The sequence below is a fragment of the Trypanosoma brucei genome, chromosome 3, assembly GCF_000210295.1.
Source record: "Trypanosoma brucei gambiense DAL972 chromosome 3, complete sequence".
Taxonomy (NCBI): Eukaryota; Euglenozoa; class Kinetoplastea; order Trypanosomatida; family Trypanosomatidae; genus Trypanosoma; species Trypanosoma brucei.
Genome location: NC_026736.1, coordinates 983,870 through 1,002,633, shown reverse-complemented (window position 1 = coordinate 1,002,633; position 18,764 = coordinate 983,870). Strand labels below are relative to the sequence as shown.

At 43.8% G+C, this 18,764-nt stretch overlaps 9 protein-coding genes across 9 annotated transcripts; 2 read left to right on the top strand and 7 right to left on the bottom strand.

Annotated features, from left to right (window-relative positions):
* Nucleotides 1-2,976: 2,976 nt before the first annotated feature.
* On the bottom strand, nucleotides 2,977-3,300 carry TbgDal_III4400 (hypothetical protein, unlikely; the record flags this gene model as incomplete). Its single annotated transcript, XM_011774086.1, has 1 exon — nucleotides 2,977-3,300. The coding sequence occupies one exon, from the start codon at nucleotides 3,298-3,300 to the stop codon at nucleotides 2,977-2,979; it is 324 nt and encodes a 107-aa protein (XP_011772388.1).
* Nucleotides 3,301-3,457: 157 nt separating this feature from the next.
* On the bottom strand, nucleotides 3,458-3,937 carry TbgDal_III4390 (clathrin coat assembly protein ap19, putative; the record flags this gene model as incomplete). The annotated part of the gene is made up of 1 exon (XM_011774085.1): nucleotides 3,458-3,937. One exon carries the CDS (start codon nucleotides 3,935-3,937, stop codon nucleotides 3,458-3,460), a length of 480 nt encoding a protein of 159 aa, XP_011772387.1.
* Nucleotides 3,938-4,530: 593 nt separating this feature from the next.
* TbgDal_III4380 (conserved hypothetical protein, conserved) lies at nucleotides 4,531-5,847 on the bottom strand (the record flags this gene model as incomplete). The annotated part of the gene is made up of 1 exon (XM_011774084.1): nucleotides 4,531-5,847. The coding sequence occupies one exon, from the start codon at nucleotides 5,845-5,847 to the stop codon at nucleotides 4,531-4,533; it is 1,317 nt and encodes a 438-aa protein (XP_011772386.1).
* Nucleotides 5,848-6,012: 165 nt separating this feature from the next.
* On the top strand, nucleotides 6,013-6,375 carry TbgDal_III4370 (hypothetical protein, unlikely; the record flags this gene model as incomplete). The annotated part of the gene is made up of 1 exon (XM_011774083.1): nucleotides 6,013-6,375. One exon carries the CDS (start codon nucleotides 6,013-6,015, stop codon nucleotides 6,373-6,375), a length of 363 nt encoding a protein of 120 aa, XP_011772385.1.
* A 515-nt stretch (nucleotides 6,376-6,890) lies between these two features.
* On the bottom strand, nucleotides 6,891-8,252 carry TbgDal_III4360 (hypothetical protein, conserved; the record flags this gene model as incomplete). Its single annotated transcript, XM_011774082.1, has 1 exon — nucleotides 6,891-8,252. The coding sequence occupies one exon, from the start codon at nucleotides 8,250-8,252 to the stop codon at nucleotides 6,891-6,893; it is 1,362 nt and encodes a 453-aa protein (XP_011772384.1).
* A 270-nt stretch (nucleotides 8,253-8,522) lies between these two features.
* On the top strand, nucleotides 8,523-8,921 carry TbgDal_III4350 (hypothetical protein, unlikely; the record flags this gene model as incomplete). Its single annotated transcript, XM_011774081.1, has 1 exon — nucleotides 8,523-8,921. The coding sequence occupies one exon, from the start codon at nucleotides 8,523-8,525 to the stop codon at nucleotides 8,919-8,921; it is 399 nt and encodes a 132-aa protein (XP_011772383.1).
* Nucleotides 8,922-9,936: 1,015 nt separating this feature from the next.
* On the bottom strand, nucleotides 9,937-10,839 carry TbgDal_III4340 (hypothetical protein, conserved; the record flags this gene model as incomplete). The annotated part of the gene is made up of 1 exon (XM_011774080.1): nucleotides 9,937-10,839. One exon carries the CDS (start codon nucleotides 10,837-10,839, stop codon nucleotides 9,937-9,939), a length of 903 nt encoding a protein of 300 aa, XP_011772382.1.
* A 2,594-nt stretch (nucleotides 10,840-13,433) lies between these two features.
* TbgDal_III4330 (RNA-binding protein, putative) lies at nucleotides 13,434-14,567 on the bottom strand (the record flags this gene model as incomplete). Its single annotated transcript, XM_011774079.1, has 1 exon — nucleotides 13,434-14,567. The coding sequence occupies one exon, from the start codon at nucleotides 14,565-14,567 to the stop codon at nucleotides 13,434-13,436; it is 1,134 nt and encodes a 377-aa protein (XP_011772381.1).
* A 1,252-nt stretch (nucleotides 14,568-15,819) lies between these two features.
* On the bottom strand, nucleotides 15,820-17,478 carry TbgDal_III4320 (hypothetical protein, conserved; the record flags this gene model as incomplete). Its single annotated transcript, XM_011774078.1, has 1 exon — nucleotides 15,820-17,478. One exon carries the CDS (start codon nucleotides 17,476-17,478, stop codon nucleotides 15,820-15,822), a length of 1,659 nt encoding a protein of 552 aa, XP_011772380.1.
* Between the last annotated feature and the right edge of the window lie 1,286 nt (nucleotides 17,479-18,764).

Here is an 18,764-nt window from a genome sequence, read left to right as displayed (position 1 = left end):
CCNNNAGACCCCGCCTTTCATTTCCCACCGCCCTGGCCACCCTGACAAATCAGGCAGCCCCAAAAGCATACAAACACACGCCTTTCCATTTCCCCACCGCCCTGGGCCACCCTGACAAATCAGGCAGCCCCAAAAGCATACAAACACACGCCTTTCCATTTCCCCACCGCCCTGGGCCACCCTGAAAAATCAGGCAGCCCCAAAAGCATACAAACACACGCCTTTCCATTTCCCCACCGCCCCGGGCCACCCTGACAAATCAGGCGGCCCCAAAAGCATACAAACACACGCCTTTTCATTTCCCCACCGGCCCGGGCCACCCTGAAAAATCAGGCAGCCCCAAAAGCATACAAACACACGTCTTTTCATTTCCCCACCGCCCCGGGCCACCCTGACAAATCAGGCAGCCCCAAAAGCATACAAACACACTTCCTTTCCATTTCCCCACCGCCCCGGGCCACCCTGACAAATCAGGCAGCCCCAAAAGCAAACACACGCCTTTCCATTTCCCCACCGCCCCGGGCCACCCTGAAAAATCAGGCAGCCCCAAAAGCATACAAACACACACCCTTCCATTTCCCCACCGCCCCGGGCCACCCTGACAAATCAGGCAGCCCCAAAAGCATACAAACACACGCCTTTCCATTTCCCCACCGCCCTGGCCACCCTGACAAATCAGGCAGCCCCAAAAGCATACAAACACACGCCTTTCCATTTCCCCACCGCCCTGGGCCACCCTGACAAATCAGGCAGCCCCAAAAGCATACAAACACACGCCTTTCCATTTCCCCACCGCCCTGGGCCACCCTGAAAAATCAGGCAGCCCCAAAAGCATACAAACACACGCCTTTCCATTTCCCCACCGCCCCGGGCCACCCTGACAAATCAGGCGGCCCCAAAAGCATACAAACACACGCCTTTCCATTTCCCCACCGCCCTGGGCCACCCTGACAAATCAGGCAGCCCCAAAAGCATACAAACACACGCCTTTCCATTTCCCACCGCCCCGGGCCACCCTGAAAAATCAGGCAGCCCCAAAAGCATACAAACACACGCCTTTCCATTTCCCCACCGCCCCGGGCCACCCTGACAAATCAGGCAGCCCCAAAAGCATACAAACACACACCCTTCCATTTCCCCACCGCCCCGGGCCACCCTGAAAAATCAGGCAGCCCCAAAAGCAAACACACGCCTTTCCATTTCCCCACCGCCCCGGGCCACCCTGACAAATCAGGCGGCCCCAAAAGCATACAAACACACACCCTTCCATTTCCCCACCGCCCCGGGCCACCCTGACAAATCAGGCAGCCCCAAAAGCAAACACACGCCCTTCCATTTCCCCACGGCCCTGGCCACCCTGACAAATCAGGCAGCCCCAAAAGCATACAAACACACGCCTTTCCATTTCCCCACCGCCCCGGGCCACCCTGAAAAATCAGGCAGCCCCAAAAGCATACAAACACACACCCTTCCATTTCCCCACGGCCCTGGGCCACCCTGAAAAATCAGGCAGCCCCAAAAGCATACAAACACACGCCTTTCCATTTCCCCACCGCCCCGGGCCACCCTGACAAATCAGGCAGCCCCAAAAGCAAACACACGCCCTTCCATTTCCCTACGGCCCTGGCCACCCTGACAAATCAGGCAGCCCCAAAAGCAAACACACGCCTTTCCATTTCCCCACCGCCCCGGGCCACCCTGACAAATCAGGCAGCCCCAAAAGCATACAAACACACACCCTTCCATTTCCCCACCGCCCCGGGCCACCCTGACAAATCAGGCAGCCCCAAAAGCATACAAACACACGCCTTTCCATTTCCCCACCGCCCTGGGCCACCCTGACAAATCAGGCAGCCCCAAAAGCATACAAACACACGCCTTTCCATTTCCCCACCGCCCCGGGCCACCCTGACAAATCAGGCAGCCCCAAAAGCATACAAACACACGCCTTTCCATTTCCCCACCGCCCCGGGCCACCCTGACAAATCAGGCAGCCCCAAAAGCAAACACACGCCTTTCCATTTCCCCACCGCCCCGGGCCACCCTGACAAATCAGGCGGCCCCAAAAGCATACAAACACACGCCTTTCCATTTCCCCACCGCCCCGGGCCACCCTGACAAATCAGGCAGCCCCAAAAGCATACAAACACACGCCTTTCCATTTCCCCACCGCCCCGGGCCACCCTGACAAATCAGGCAGCCCCAAAAGCATACAAACACACGCCTTTCCATTTCCCCACCGCCCCGGGCCACCCTGACAAATCAGGCAGCCCCAAAAGCATACAAACACACACCCTTCCATTTCCCCACCGCCCCGGGCCACCCTGACAAATCAGGCAGCCCCAAAAGCATACAAACACACGCCTTTCCATTTCCCCACCGCCCCGGGCCACTCGAAAAAAAAGGGGAGGGGTCTTTTAAAGAGCGGCGGGGGCGAGACTTATGTCTCGATTTCTTTTTATGGGGGAAGTCGCGGCGGCTGATAGTATAGCATTTCCCTTACCCTCTGTTCATTATTTTTTTCTTTCGTTTTTGATGGATTTTATAGAGATCTGTGTTTTATATTCTTGAAAACGGGCACTGTAAATTTTATTTATTTTTTTTTTGTGAATAGCTCTGGAATCTTTTGAAAGCCGATACTGCCAAAGTGAGAATGCTGTTTTATTTATGATCTTCTCGTATTTTCGGTTTTGAATGGGGGGAGTTACAATTTAATTTTTTTCTTAGGCGGCGACGATACCATTTTTATTATTTCTGTTGCTATTAGGGTGCGGGGCTTATTCCGCATTTGTTCATGCACCTTTTCTGCCTTTTGCTTCCGCTCTCACGTGGAGGACTGTTTGGTGCGCTATGAGGGATGATCCGGTGAGATGCGCTTTTTATTTTTGACGCTATCGGCGATATTATTGACTTTGTTGGTCGAGTAACTTTTGACCACTTAATCGCCGCGTTAGTCCATATTTAACGCGATGTTGCCTATGAAATTTGACTCTCCTTCTCTTTCTTTCCTTCTTTCTTCCTTTTAAAGATAATAATAATAATCATGTTAATCCTTTGCGACCTTTTCGAGGAACAAGAGTAACTTCTGATGGTGAACGGAACGTTTCCACAACAAAGAAAAGGCAATACAAATTGGAATAAAAGTTTGATTTCTGTAAGAGAAGCAAAACACACAGAAAGAAAATGGAGGAAGAAACAACAGATAAAAGAAGGGAAGAGAAAGCTGCAGCAACTACAGAGGCGAGAGTGGTGGTGGTGGTGGGAAAAAGAAAAAATAATAATGGAGGCGACACGCTTCATTTCGAACCCTCCTTGTGTGTGTGTTTGTGTTTGTGTTTGTGTTTTGTTTTTGTTTTTCCCTCCTCCTCCTCCTCCTCATGCTCTTCTTTTTTTTTCTTTTTGTTAGCCGCCTTTGCATAGGGAAGGAAAGGGAAGGGAAGGGAAAAGAAGGGGAGTTTTAGCGTGCCTTTGAGGAATTTGTGCCGGATCCTCTGGATAATTCCGTGTCCTCCGCTGCCGCCTCGTGCATTTCAATCTGCCGTAATATTGATTTCTTACTTGTGTCTTCCAATTCCCCTCCCAAAATAACTTCGTCAAGCACAAAATATGCCCGGTGGAAGTTGAAGATAAGGTCCAGCTCGCAAACATTGCCAAAGTATCGGTCCAATAGCTCTACGAAGTGGTGAATCATCTCCAAAATTGCCAATTCATTGTCTTGCTTGTCAATGCAGGCAATAAAATAAAGAGACGCATACCGCTGGCAAACATATTTGGAGCCGCGGAGCTCCAACACGTTGGAGAAACGGGCGGAACGACCCAAAGCGGTTTGGCAAAGTTCACGAACAATTCGGGTTTTTTCTTTGTTCGGTATGGAAACGTACCACTTCGCCAACCGTACTTTGCCTTGGCGACTTATAAGCAAAAGATATCTTATCATGCCAATGACGTTATGGATGGAATTGGCACGCGCGGCCACCGCAAGTTTAATATATGCTTTTGGTTTACCTCCTTCCTTCGTCACACCTTCTTTTTAGAACTTTTTTTTTGTTTGTTTTTCGGTCATTTTTTTTTGGGGGGGAAAAGGAAAGGGAAAAGTCAGAAGGGGGATGGAAAATATAAGTGAAGTCGTCGTCTTGGGATCAGAAATGGAAACAAAAAAAGACCGAATGGAATTGTACACGCATGTGCGTATGCTTTGTAGCGGTTCACGGTTTCAAAAACGCGCATTCACACAGTTACAAAACCAACTACATCACGCTAGAAGAGGCAACTCCAACATATACGGAAGTGACACATTCTCCCACTGTACGGTTCGAGTTTGCAAAAAAAAAAAACAAATGGGCAGGGCCGAACAGGCAGCGGAAAAAAAAAAACGTATGGCACGGCATCACTCGGGAAGCCCAGTTGAAACCCCACAGAAAACCCAAACGCACAGATGTAAACAACAAAGAGAGCAAAAACAGGACCCTTTTCTTTTCTTTTTCTTTTTGCCCATGGTTTTTCTTTTTGTTTGTTTGCTTGTTTTTTACCTCACCTCATCAAAGACAATCTCTTCGGAGCCCCTTCATTTGGCAAGTTTCCCCCAAACATGTCATCATACAAATGATCCCCCATGTATCGTATGTAACCCCAATTCGACGTGCGCGGCGGATGCGCCCTCTCCTCTTCTTCCTTTTGACTCCCATGCGACACATGTTTGTTCGCCAATTCCTGACCACATTTTCTCCAAACACCCTCAACGCGCACGATATACTCCGAAACACGACAAAAAACCATTTCCGCAAGGAGGGCCCGACAGGTGTATTCCGAAAGAACTTGCCAATAGGGGTCGCAAACGTGCTTGGAGCCATCGGCACGTTTCAGTGGGCAGGCAACGCTATCACACTCCAATGCCCATCGTAATTGACCCATCACGCCGCGACAAAACATTCCTTTCCAATGATATGAATAAACCCCCTCAGCAGATGCGGTAACGGACGAATCTTCACTTCCCTTTTGTTCGGCGTTGAATGCCAGTCGCTGCTGCGAGTTTCCGCATCCTGAAGTATTGCCTTTTCCTCCTGTTGTATCGCCTCCTCCTTGACCCGCTGGAAGCAACCCCTGGAAGTTACACAAGTCGAATACCGTTTCACCGTTGTACGTCGAGGCTATCATTTGTGTTAAGGCGGAGATCTCCTTTGCGTCCGCAAATGGAAACATATTTACTAAATTTGGAAATAATTCCTTGAATGTCACGAGAGAACCGTGGAATGACGCGCCGCCGCCCAGCGAACCCCGATCGGTGCGCACGATACCATTGTCAATCAAATGTTGAATGCAAGCGTAGAGCTCCAAACGCCGCTTGTAATGCTCCATTCGATCGTAATAATCCATCAAAAGACTAAGACCTCCCCTTTTTCCAGTTGAGTCGCGTACATAATCCAAAATACAACCACTAAAAAAACCCTCGCCACCATCCAACACAAGTCGCGGAGAAGCATGGCGACGCAGCAAAGTGCATTCCTCCACTTCCCACCATAATGTCGATGGTGACCAGCGGCGCCCGTATTGAGTTATCGCATTATAAAACATCTCCAAACAAATGTGATCGCGCTTCCCGCGGTGCTCGCTCCAACTGTTAAGTGGCTCCAAGCAAAGACTGCACCAATTCTCCGTTTCATTCCAAACCCGTGTAGAACCAACAACATTGTTGCTGCAACCATATGGGTGAAGTGAAGTAACTTCATGAGCAATACCAATTGAACTGCCGCTACTGCGAGCCCTGCGTTGATGATTGAGGCAAAATCGTCGCAGAGACGAGGACCGCAACCTACAAAAGAAAGCAGCGGTACCAAGTACAGGAGTCATATATCCCCTACCAACTACTCCTTTCTGGAAAGGAATAAATAAATAAATAAATATATATATATATATATATATATTCCAAAAAAAAAACTACATGGCGAAGAAACAGAAGAAATATAAAGAGAAACTAATGAAATAAATAAATGGCAGTATTCACGAGTTTATGCGATGTCGGTAGCACACCATCTCCGCATGAGTGGCGGGAGGCGAAAACGCCCCCTTCCCCGACCTCCCCCCCCCCCAAAAAAAAAAAAAACGAGAGCTCTCCAGCGTTTCCAAAACTACAGAAATATATATATATATATATATTCCTCACGCCTTTCCTCTGTTTATCTCCCCGCAAGGGCCGCGGCAGCACTAAAAGTATTTCAACAGCGTGGCACGCACCCCCCCCCTTTTAAACACAATAACGCGCACACAACAAATGAGCCCACACCCACCACCACGACGATGAGGCGGAAAAAAAAAAGAAAAAAGAAAAAAGAAAAACGAAACACAACGGTCGGGTTTCAGGGGGGAAAAAAATGTTGAAAAGCGAAGCGAAGAACTTACACCGCGGGGTTCTCAGTGTATGCAAGCATGTGTGCTGCTACGCCCGTAAACACCCGCCTTCCGCTCTTGTTTATGTAATATACTTTTTTATTCGCATACTTGTACATATACTTGGATTAATATATATATTGTATATATATATATATATGTATATTATTGTATGTTATTGCATATGTTTATAACCGCGTACTGCTTTCGACGCCCATGCACGAGGCACCCTCCGGTACATTGCACAGTAGTCCCGCAGCGTAACTCGCAGCCACGCGAAATAAGCAATCATAAAGTGGAAAGAAGCAATCTCAGCACCTCGAACAAGCAAAGGGGAGAGAAGAGAGCAAACAGTTGATATTTAAAATAGCGTTTCGGTGCTCACCAGGACAACTCCGTATCCTTCCGGCCGGAAATAGAACGAAAACGAAAATAAAAAGAAAAGAAAAGAGGAGAAACGAAAATAGAAAAAATGGTCAACAAAAGGGAAGACTTGCACACAAAAGTTACCCAATGGTGGTGTATGGACTGCCTGTTGTTGCGGATGATGTCATGAGGATGTCTAAAGGCGCATCGCACAGGGAAGGCCGCATATCAATTGTGAAAGTTGTGCTCGCCCATAATGAACTGACTGGACTGCCGCATTCTTGCGATAGCGCCGCACCCGCATCACCGCCATCTCCCATACCTCGCATTGTGAGGGCGGCACGCACGCGAGTTGCATGCCTCCAATACAAATTCGATTGACTGTTTTGCCCACCAGAGGCGCGCTCGAACCATTCCGCAGAACCCTGGCGGATGATGCGATTGTTGTTTGAGCTCCGTGAGGTTCCTCCCGGGCTGAAGCAATAGTCGAACTGACTACGAACACTTAGCGTCCCCCCACGTACGCCTTCACCCGCATTTCTGTGCGGCGTTTTCCGCGGGGCCAAAAGCTCCAAAATAGGCGCGCTGGTGGTAGGGGTTCGGAGGGACTCGGATAAATGTTTGGAGTGTGTCCGGCTACGCGGGTGGGGTTTCACTTCTCCATCCACGAACAAATGCTCATTTACTCTCTGGCGGCGGGAACGGCGTGTCACCGTGGCGTCCAGAGCAAAGTTCGACACGTCGCTGTTGCCGTTGCCGCTTCTATATGCCACAAACTGTTTGACTTTTGGATTTCTAACGAGGTGATGCAACCTACCGCAAGGGTAGGAAGCAAAGAACGATTCGGGCTGCAGCGATGCAAGTGGCTGGTGCAGATGTGCCCGATGATTTCGAAAAGAACCCTTTGGTTGACGGCTAGAAATTGGTTTCCTTTGTTTGTTGTCACACAGTAGCAACGGCGCAGACTTGAACTTATTCCCACCTGACTTGCGCACCTGACTGCAACTAAGCGACGGATCTACAGGAAACGTTGGATGATGTCTTAAACCCGTAAGGGGAAGTAAAACAGATAAAGCCCTAGCACCGTCGTGGTTCATAAACCGCCCCTTTGGGGTGCAACTAACTTTACGCCCACCGCCACCCTTCACAGAACGGCCTACCGGTGACCCTGAACTGAGTGTCCGTATGAACCCAGATACTTCTTCCGCACTGTCACCAATACAAAGCTCCCTTTTGGTTCCAACCGGAGTTAATGACGATTGTCGCGAGGACACCTCCTCTCGGATCGCCTCATCAATTTCTCCCCCACTAAACTCCAGCTCGGAATAGCCCCAAGTTGCACCACTTCCTTCATTGCAGGTATCACCAAATGCATCAATACTGTCCCAACTGCTTTCCGCTGCGAGGCAGCGGAGTGCTGGCGGGGCGTCCGAATCCTCCTTAAGATCCCGCAGGTGTTTTGCAAGATTCTTCCGTACAGAATGCGGAGACCAGCACTTCATTAGAATCCAACAATGCCCCCACCGCTACGAGAGCACGGTTTTATTTTTTTATTTTTACTTTTTGAGGGGGGGGGAGGGAGTCTTATGACAAATGAGTTGAGACAGCGAAGAAAAATAAAACGCTTCCCTCTGTTTTTGTTACCAACACCACAACTCGCCACTGTACAAATACGGCGGGGCACGTTTTCGTTTATGCTCCGCTATAGTGGGTTGAGTTGGTGATGGTTGGCCGTGTCAACCGGAACCAATTGTTGCTGTTACCACGCCTGAATGCTTTCACGCACTCACTTCACACTAAACTGGGAATTGGGAAAGAGAAAAGGGAGAGAGAGGGGGAAAAAAAAAGGAATATATATATATATACGCAAATGTTTGTGTTCGTGTGCGAACTGCAACTCCTGGCCTCAGCAGCCGTGCGCGATGCATTTGTTTAGTGATTCATTCCCAAACACAATAAAACGAAATGATGTCGTGTACTTTTCTTCCCCTTTACCGGAAGAACCCAACAAAAGCATCCCTAAACGACACACGAACCCGAAATACATCAGTCGGTGCTGGCAAACACACACTGTGCAAATGAGAAGGAATATTTATCTCCACCAACATTTATTTATATTCACCCGTAAAATAAAGAGGAGGAGGAGGAGAGGGATTCTCCATCATGTTTAAAACAACGTATATACACTAATATATACATTAATATGTATAATAACATGTACATGCGCATGCGGCGTCTTCCATTTAAAACGGGCGGAACATCGAATTGAGGCGTAACTACGCTACCGAATGAAGAAGTAAGATCGAGGAAATAAAGAAATAAAATGACAAGTGACGACAGTAAATTATGTCAACAGTAGAGCAACAACAACAACAAAAAAAAAAAGAAACAAATGATACATGAGAGGATTAAGCGAAGCGACAGCATGAAGGAAAATACAGATATGCAAACGCAGAAAATATGCCCAACTAACGCAATATCATCATCATCATCATCATCACAATAATAATAGAGATCCGAATTCATGTGAACCCGCAAGGCCGCATTCCCCACGCGAGTAAAAAAAAAAAAGAAATGGGCTTATCTCAATTATTTTCGTCTGGGTCCCCCTTATTTTGATATCGTTGTTTTCACTAACATCTTTAATATTATTATTATTATTATTACTGTTTTTTTCATATACTTCTTTTTTTGTTTTATGTTGTCATCTCTCACCTTTATCTCCCGTTTTGAAAAACAAGAGGATCCAAAACAACAAGAGAACTGTAAGTGTAGAACTGATGCTAAAGAAGCATGCCGAAGCCGTAGACGGCGAAACGAGGACAATAAGACGAACGAAAAGAAAAAAAACGACAAAGAATAAGACCCGTCCTCATTCCGTTAACTTTCCTGCGTCAAAAGTTATTAAGTTCACTAAACGAGCACTTATTTTTCTTCCTTAACTCTTCCTTCCTCTCCTGCCGCCCTTGTGACCGTTATTACTTTCTTCATTTTTCTTCTTCTTATCTTTATTTTATTTTATTTTAATTCCTCCTCCTCCTCCTCCTCTGCAATCTCTCACACATGTTATGTATTAACCCCCTTATTTTTAACTCCTACTTCCTTTTTCTCCTATAAAAACAATAACAATAACAACAGTTACAATTACAATTACAATAGTTACAATTACAACTGTTACACACATTGTTATCCCGCCTCTTCATCTCGCATCATCACCACACCCTCCTCAAGGCGGAGTTTCCCCCGGCGTATGAGTGACTCCACAACACATCGCAACTTCCGTGCGAGCCGGGCCTCATAACATTCCACAAGTTTCCGTGCGAGTTCTTTCATGTTGAGTGTTGCCGGTGCCGCATCTTCAAGAACCCACCGCACCACTTTTGTCACCTCATCATCACTTCCCAATACAAAACTTGGAACAACGCAATCGGATGCCTCCGTCGAGCACACGGAACGCGGTAGCACTAATGGTTCTAACCGATGTCGTTTCCCCCGCCGCACTTCAGCGCCTTCCGCTTCATAAACCGTCGCAGCGGTAATTAAAACATTTGATACCGCCTTCGCTGCCACTACGGATGATGATGATAATGATGATGATGCATCTGTTGATTGAGTTGTTTTTTCTGCTTTTTCTGCTTCTCCCGCCTTATTGGAAGTTTTCTTCTTTTGTTTTACCCACGAGTCGTCATCGTCGTCTGAATCGCTGCTTAGCTGCATGGCGGGCCGTCGCATTTTCTTATCTGCACCATTCCTTCCCGCATTATTACCATTGATGTATCCTTTACTATCGCTTTCACCATTACCGTAGTGGTTTTCATCATCACTATCATTAGCAGATTTTTGATGTCCATTAAGTTTTTGGTTTTGTTGTTGCTGCGGCTGAAATCCACCTGAAGTGTTGCGCCGCCATTTTCCCTGATATTTTTCCACCTCCGTTACACATGAAGTGTGGCCCTTAACAGTGTGAATGTCAAACACTTCCATGCAATCCACACACGCAAAAGAGGCGCCGCGGCACATATTCCCGTGACCCGCAACTTTGGGTTTTTTCACAACGTCTTGACAGACGCTACAAGTGAAGGAAACCATTGAACGGATGTGTCCTATAAAGTCCGCTAAGCAACTAAATGCGTTTTTTATTTATTTATTTATTGTTTAACACAAAGTAAAAAAAAAACACAATATATATATATATATATATATATATATGCGTTTGCGTATTTCTGTTTGTGACTAAGGACTAGTTGTAATAATAATAATAATAATGCGCCTAACACGCGGCTTGAACAACAACAGCAACAACCACCACCAAAATGAGACGCTAAATATGACGCTACCATTTAATTAACAAAAATCAATGAGAAGATATGGATGGAAAAAAAGACAAACAAACATTATGCTATGAAGCCAAAACAAATTCTTCTTTTTTTTTCTTTTTTGGTGCCGGAAGTATCGCTGATAGCTCCAGTGAAGAAATATGAGCATCACCAAAAAAAGGGATGAAATGTCATTTTCACCATTTATGTGTTTATATATTTCTTTTTCCTCATTTCTTTGCTGTTCTCTTTCTTCCTTTCTCTTTTCTTTTTTTTTTTATGTTGACACTTCACTTCTTTTGTTATTTCCTTTTATCTCTCCTTTTAAAAAAAAAAAAATCTACCGTCATCTTAAATATCTTAACGTTTTTTTTTTCTCTCTCTCTCTCTCTCTCTCTTTTGCTTCGGGACTTTGATTCTGTATATATTTGTGTGTCATCTCCTCACCATTGCTCCATTAAAACTGCATTACGTAAAGAATAAGATAAACAACACAAAAAATAAATAAATGTGGAGAGATTAAGTTCACGCAAAATCAGGCATTTTTTTTTCCTTTTCTTTTCTTTTAATTCATCCATTTATTGATTTATGTGATCGCATTTCACTTCTCATTAAAACAAGAGAGTTTTTCTTTTAAAAAAATAAATAAATAAATAATAATAATAATAATGAAACTTAAACAAACAAACAAACGAGAAAGAAGGAAAGGAAATGAGGAACAGCTCAACATTAGTAACAAAAACAGTAACAAAAACCCGCAACAATAATAACAACAATAATAATAAATAATAATAATAATAAACAGAAAAAAAAAATACAAACACTTCGGCTGATGGGTAAAAGAAAAGAGGAGGGAGGAAAGGGTAAATAGAAACAAAAACAAAAGTAATACCTTTTTCGGTATTGTCATTATTAATATTATATAATTGTAATTATTACTATTATTATTGTCATTATTTTCATTGACATTCATATTAGCTTTGCTACCAGTTTTTGTTATTGTTGTTGGCACCTCTGCATTTTCCCTTTTGGCTCGATTTTGTTTCAATTATTTATTTATTTATTTATTTCCCTCCTTTATCATCATTGTCAATCAATTCGTACGTATTAAAATATTAACAAGATAAAAATACATACACACACACTGGTTTATGTAAAATATGCCAGTCCCATCACTTGTATATAATAATAATAATAATTATTATTATTTTCCTCCTCTTCCCTCTTTCCTTTCATTTTATTTTATTTTTTCTTCTCTCTAATTTTATTTATCCTCTCTAACAGATACACAAATCACTCACAAGCAGAACTAAACGAAATAAATAAAAATAAAATGAATGAATCATTATATTTTTTTTTAATAACGTAAAAATAAACGTAAAATAAATATCATATATATATATATAGTAACAGTAATAATAATAATAACCTTGAAGAAAACAAACAAAATAAGCAAATAGAAAAATAAATAAACACACAAAAAAAATAAACGGGAATTTATTCAGAGCGTCATTTCATTTGATTACGAGGAGCCGAAGTTATTGTCTTTGAGCTTTTTCCAAGCACTGCAGGGGCCAAATATAACAAAACCCCGCTCAACTTCGTAATTCCCCCCCCTCCTATTTTCAGTCGCTTTCTATTCAAAAATAATAAAAAATAAAAAGGATAAATCAAACGTCATAAATGATATTAACAATAATAAACACTCGGAGAGCAATAAAACTAAATAAATAAAGTTAAATAAATAAAAATAAAAGAGAAAAAATAAATAAATAAATAAAAGAGACTCGAAAAGAATCGTCTCAACGTCATTAGGCAAGTGGGAGGAAATTATTGATGTCATTAATGACAGTCACCTCACCCTTGACTCAAGGGAAATACTGGAAGCAAATAAAATAAATACGGGAGAGGGGAGGAGAGGAGGGAAAAATAAAAATAAACAAACAAAATGTGGTGAATAAATCATGAGAGGAGACGACGTTGAAATAAATAAAGACCCACGCACATGGTCCAAATAAACATAATAAAACTAATGAAAATAATAAAATGAAAAAAAAAAGAACGGATCAGCAAATACTCCCGTCTCTCCCCTTCATTTCATCCACTGCTGCTGAAGGTGCAGTAATAATAATAATAATAATAATAAACTAAAGAGCTAGCATGCCAGAGAAACAGCACAACTTATTCAATATATATATATATATGAAAAAAAAATGCAAATCATATCACCACATAACTTTCCTTTGTTTTTTTTTTTGAAAAGAAACAAAAAAAACAACACGAAATAAAGGAAGGAAGGCAAGGCAAGGCAAGGCAAGGGAAAGAAAGGCAAAGGGTAGGGTAGGGAAAGGGTAGACAAGGCGTCGCTTAATCCACTGGTGAAGGCGGCACCGGAATGCCAGTGGGGTTACACACAACGCTTCGGTATGGTTCATGAGTGTACCTCATGCCTTTTTTGCTCTCACATATGGAACAACTTATGGCTGATCGCGATGCCGCGCAGAGTCCACTACCTGAAACTGTAAAAAATTTACCATTGGTTCCAACCGGAGCCTGTGGCGCAACGGTACAACATGTGTTTATTGTAGTAGAAAGGGGTTCCGGCATTTTCCAACGCCCAACCGCAATATCCATAAAATCATCACCTCGCGTAGCTGCCACAATATTTGGAGAGCGGAGAATTGGTGATGGGCCGCTTCCTTTCGAGCCCAAAACACAAAGCGGTTGCACGGGCAAACGTTCGCCCGATGGGGGGCGCAGAACTTTTGGCTGCTGTCGGCCAACAAAACGGGGCTGAGGAACACAAAATGATGAGGAGTTATGCCCCGAACCTCCACCAGCCACAGCAGCGGCAGCAGCGAGCCGGCGCTCCGAATGATCTTCTGCAAGTTTTACCATTAATGGGACGGAACCATGAGATGGGAAGGGACGAGTGTTGTGTACAGCCTCAGCTGCACGATCAGCAACACCAGATTCCGTAAATGTCACAAATGCAATGCGGCGTTGGGGTCGGCTGTTGTCAGTAGTGGGAGTTGCAGCAGCAGTGTCTTTGTGCAGTGATACGCTCTCCACAGTACCGAAACGTTCAAAGAGACGTTGCACATCTTCAGGTCCCACATCCAAAGGAATGTTACGTATGAATAACTTCACAATTTTCTTTCGGGCCTCGCCTACGGGAGTGCCATCGTGTTGCCTCTTCGCCCATTGAACCGACAGCACACGGCCACAAACCACTCGCCCATGACAACCCACCAGAGCCGCACGCGCCTGTTCTGTTGTGGCGAAACGCACAAAAGCCGTTCCGAGACTGTCACCCGTATGAATATTTCGCATTACAGCCGCAGAAAGAATTTCTCCATATGGCGAAAAGATTTGCTTAAGCACCGCTTCATCCACGGCAGCCGATAAGTTACACATGAATAAATTGTCACGGCTATAAAGTTCGCTTGACCGATGCCTCAATAATTTAGAGGACGGAGGAAATGACTTGCACGGCATCATGTGCGGTGCGTTACCCCTGTTCGGTTATTCCCTCTGCAAGATGCCTCCTACTGCTGGGCTACTTTTGTGAGTTTTTAATGTATGTATAATTATTTCTTTTTTTTTTCTGTCTGTTTCAGTGTTTAGATTTGTTATGAACGCCGAACAGGGCCCCTCCCCCTGAAACTACCCGCTTCCTTCGTTTTGCACCTTACAAACCTGGTGATACGTTGGTTTCCTCACCCCTCCCCCTCCAAAGGGTCACAAGTATATCAGATAAAATAAACTAATATTACAAAAGCAGGGAACAACAGCAACAATAAGAAAATGCGCAAGTAAAAGTAGAGTAAATAAAATAAAATGAAATGAAAAGGAAGGAAGGAAGGAAGGGAGTAAGATGGCGACAAGCAATAGAGTTGGAGGAGAGTGTTAAAGTTTATGCGACTTCTTAGAGGAGTTCTCGGCCTTTGCAAACTATGCAACGTTATACTGCGGAATGTGAAAAAGAGAAAAGGGAAGTAAAAATTTTAAAAAAACCTTGAAATGCAACAAACAGAAGGGCGCTGCTACACTCATGTCCTTTTTTTTTTAAAGGACACATGATTCAGCAAGAGACATAAGGCGTAATGCTTCTCGATTCTAACATGCACTCATAAATAAACACACATATATATGTATATATTATATATATATTTATGTGTGTGTGTGTGTGTGTGTGTGTGTGTGTGTTGACCACGGACGTGGCGCAGTTGAAATTCACTAACATTCCCCACGTTTACTCTTCCCTTAGTCGAATCCCTAGCGGTTGTTGCCGTTTCACTGCTCTTCTCTTCTCAGCTCCCCCCCCCCCACACACACACACACATTTGCATCTCTTATATATATATATATATTTGTATTTCACTTTTTTTCCTGTATTACCACAAATAAAATTACTCGAATACTTTTAGATTGTGCTCACCTTGTGTTGCGTGTGCATATGAATTCCACTTCCCCAAAAAGAAGCACCTGCAGGAGAGGTGAAAAGTATGCATAAACGCATATACACTGCAAGACATTAATTGATTCACCAATCACAACGGCCAGTAACCACTACAAACGGCTGCTAAACGGAAGTGAAGTTTTAATTGCGACGGACAACAGGAGAAACACATGGAGCGGTAACAACACATCGCTACATTGCAAAACACCGTGTGGCACCTCCTGGCGTGAATCCACACAAAAGTGGCAATTAAAAGGAAACAAACGACAAAAACTTTTCATTTCTCTACCTTTACAAGAAGGACAATGTCTTCCTCGCCGTTTGCGACTCCTTCACACGGCGGGCTTCTTCAGCCTCCATTGTCTTGTACACTTGTCGAAGTTCCTTCTTCTTCCCACGGCGTTCGCGCTTCAGATCCTTTACCAACTGCTTTCGCATCTTTTTCTCCTCCTTCGATTCATTCTTTCCTTTCGCTAAGGACAACACCGACGTGCTCAAGTCCGGCACCTCCTGCGACATGTCATCACCCTCATTATTGTCACGGTGCGGTTGAGTAACTTTTTTACCCTTCCGCTTCTTTCCCGCGTCTGGGGCCCGTATGACGTTAGGTTGATTGAAGTACGTGGAGTAAGTTGATAAAACTGTCTCGCAATCAAGGCGGTTGGACTTATCTACGATCCTCCGCACAACATATGTTTCCCCCTCCTCCTCCTCCTCCTCCTGCGACTCGCTGCCACATTCTGATGAGTTATTCGCTTTTGCAGCATTCCTCACCTGAAATGTGCCATCATCGTGATTACAATCATCATCCATTTCTTCACTAGCGCCCATGCTATCATGACCTATTTTCACTTCACCGTCCGCAGCGTTCTTCTGAGCCTCAGCCTGACGGCGCAATATACGCTCCCGAGCGGCTCTCCGGATCTCCTCTGTCTCCCGTTTAAATTCCGTTGCGAAACGTATTTTTTTGTCAGGCAAAATTGTCGTTGTGATTACATCACCCGAAGCCGTCATGTCGGTTGGAACGCCGTATGCCATGCTCTTTAGCTGGTGAATAAGGCCCTTGTTTCGCATTGGCTCAGCAGTTCTATAATCAATACCGGCACGCTCAACGACAAACTCTTCCATAGCACGGAGGTACTGGTCAGCGTCTAGTGCACCTTGCGTCCGCGGGTCATCGGTATAAGCGTCATTTAACCTCTCATCAACGGTGAACTCACGCATCAGTTGTGTGAACTGGCGGTCAATCGCACGCCGTGTCGTGTCATGTGGTACAAAACTTGCCGGGACGTTGTCACGGTTTGTACTTCCGTCATCATTGCCGTCATCATCATCATCATCATCATCATCACCACACCGGCGCCTGTCAACATCCAAATCATCGTCTTCTCCGCCAAAAACCAACTGTCTCAGAAACTCATCCGTTACTTCACCTTCCTCCTGGTCGTCAAACAATTTATCGTCACTACTTTCCTCCTCACCGTCAGCGGCTTCACTTCTAGACTTCTTAGTAACTCCTTCACATGCATCACCGTCATTATCACTAATATCCTCATAGCCGCCATCATCAGCACATTCATCATTTTTATTTTTTTTATTATTATTATTATTATCATCATCATCAGGGTCCTGTGCCAAAAGAAAGTTGTGCCTATTTAAGTAATCCTCTTCACCTTCTAACATTCCTGCGTTACGTTCAGTTGGTGCCGATGTCTCATCCCATTCTTGTGCCCAACGACCTACAGTTGACATAGAGGCTCCTCCATCATCACAAAAGCTGTCATCATCATCCCGCTGACGGCGTCCGCGTCCTGAACCCGATGCCGGTAAATGCTGACGCACTATTCGCTCTTCCACCATTACGGCTTTACGCCCTCCGGTGTTCTCCGCGTCATCATATGGCTGGTGGACGAGTTTAAATGTTACACCTTTTGAGCGTTTTGGAGGCATTTTTATTCTCCTCCTTCCTCTTACGCACTCACTCACTCACTCACTCACTCACTTCCTTTTGACTTCGATACGGTGCTATTGTTTTCTTTTCAACCTTTGCTACTATTTATATATTTATGTGTATATTTATATATATATATATTTCTTTTTTTTTTTTCTCTCTCTCTCCCTTTTCTCTTTCCGTTGGTTAAGTACTGAAAACAAAACAAAACAAACAAACAAAAAAAAAGCACCGTCCGCTCACGTGTCGTCAAAAACACTAATGCGAACAACTTTCACACAAACACGCGCACTATCTCTCACTCTCACTCTCACTCTTTTTTTTTTATTATTTTCTTCTACCTTTTCCTATTTCCCACCTCTTTGTATGGCTGTCTCCCTTTCTTCTTCTTTTTCTTTCTATTTTATTTTTATCATTTACACGAGCAAAAGTTATTCGAATAAAGTGAAATATGAAAAAAAGAAAAAGAACAAAGAAGAATAAGAAGGAAAAAAGATAAATGGAATGAGGGCTCAAGTAAAAGAATACATATGTGAGTAATATCAGTAAAAGAAGAAGAAAAAAAACAACAGGGAAAAGATATATATATTTATATTTTTATATATTTATTTATATATATTACGGATTGTTTGACTCAGCTGAAGAAAGAAGGGAAAAGTGGCAAAAGAAGAAAAAGAAGAGAGAGAGAGAAAAAGAGATGAGGTGTGTGAAAAAAATTCCCGCAGGTGGCAACACACATAAGTGAAAAGCCTTTCATTCAATTAAAAGTAAAAATAAAAGGCAAAGAGAAAACGAATGAATGAATGAATGAATGAATAAATTCAAAACAACAAACGAACAAACAAAATGGGAAAAGAAAAAAAAGAAAAGAAAAAAGGAAAAGAAAAAAGGCAGAGGGGCGTGGAAGAATGACACAGACGAACAATGAAAAGGGGGCAAATAACAACAACCACAATCATAATAACAATAAATTGCAATTGTAATTATAATTATAATTGTAGTAACTATAGCTGTCATAATCCTAATCATAACACACTGGGATGAAAAAAGAAAGTCACGCGGTGGAAACAAACTTGAAAACAAAAAAAAACAAAAAAGAGTCGAGCAGAGCAAAATGGAAACAAAAACAAAAACAAAAACAAAAAGTGTGTAAGTGAGAAAAACAGGAAACGGGTGAGGGAATGTGGGCAGAGCTGCTTCCTTTTTATTTTTATTTTTCTTTTTCTTTTTGTTGTTGATGTTGAAACTGACGTGCAAGTGAGAAGCAGGAAAATAAAATAAAACA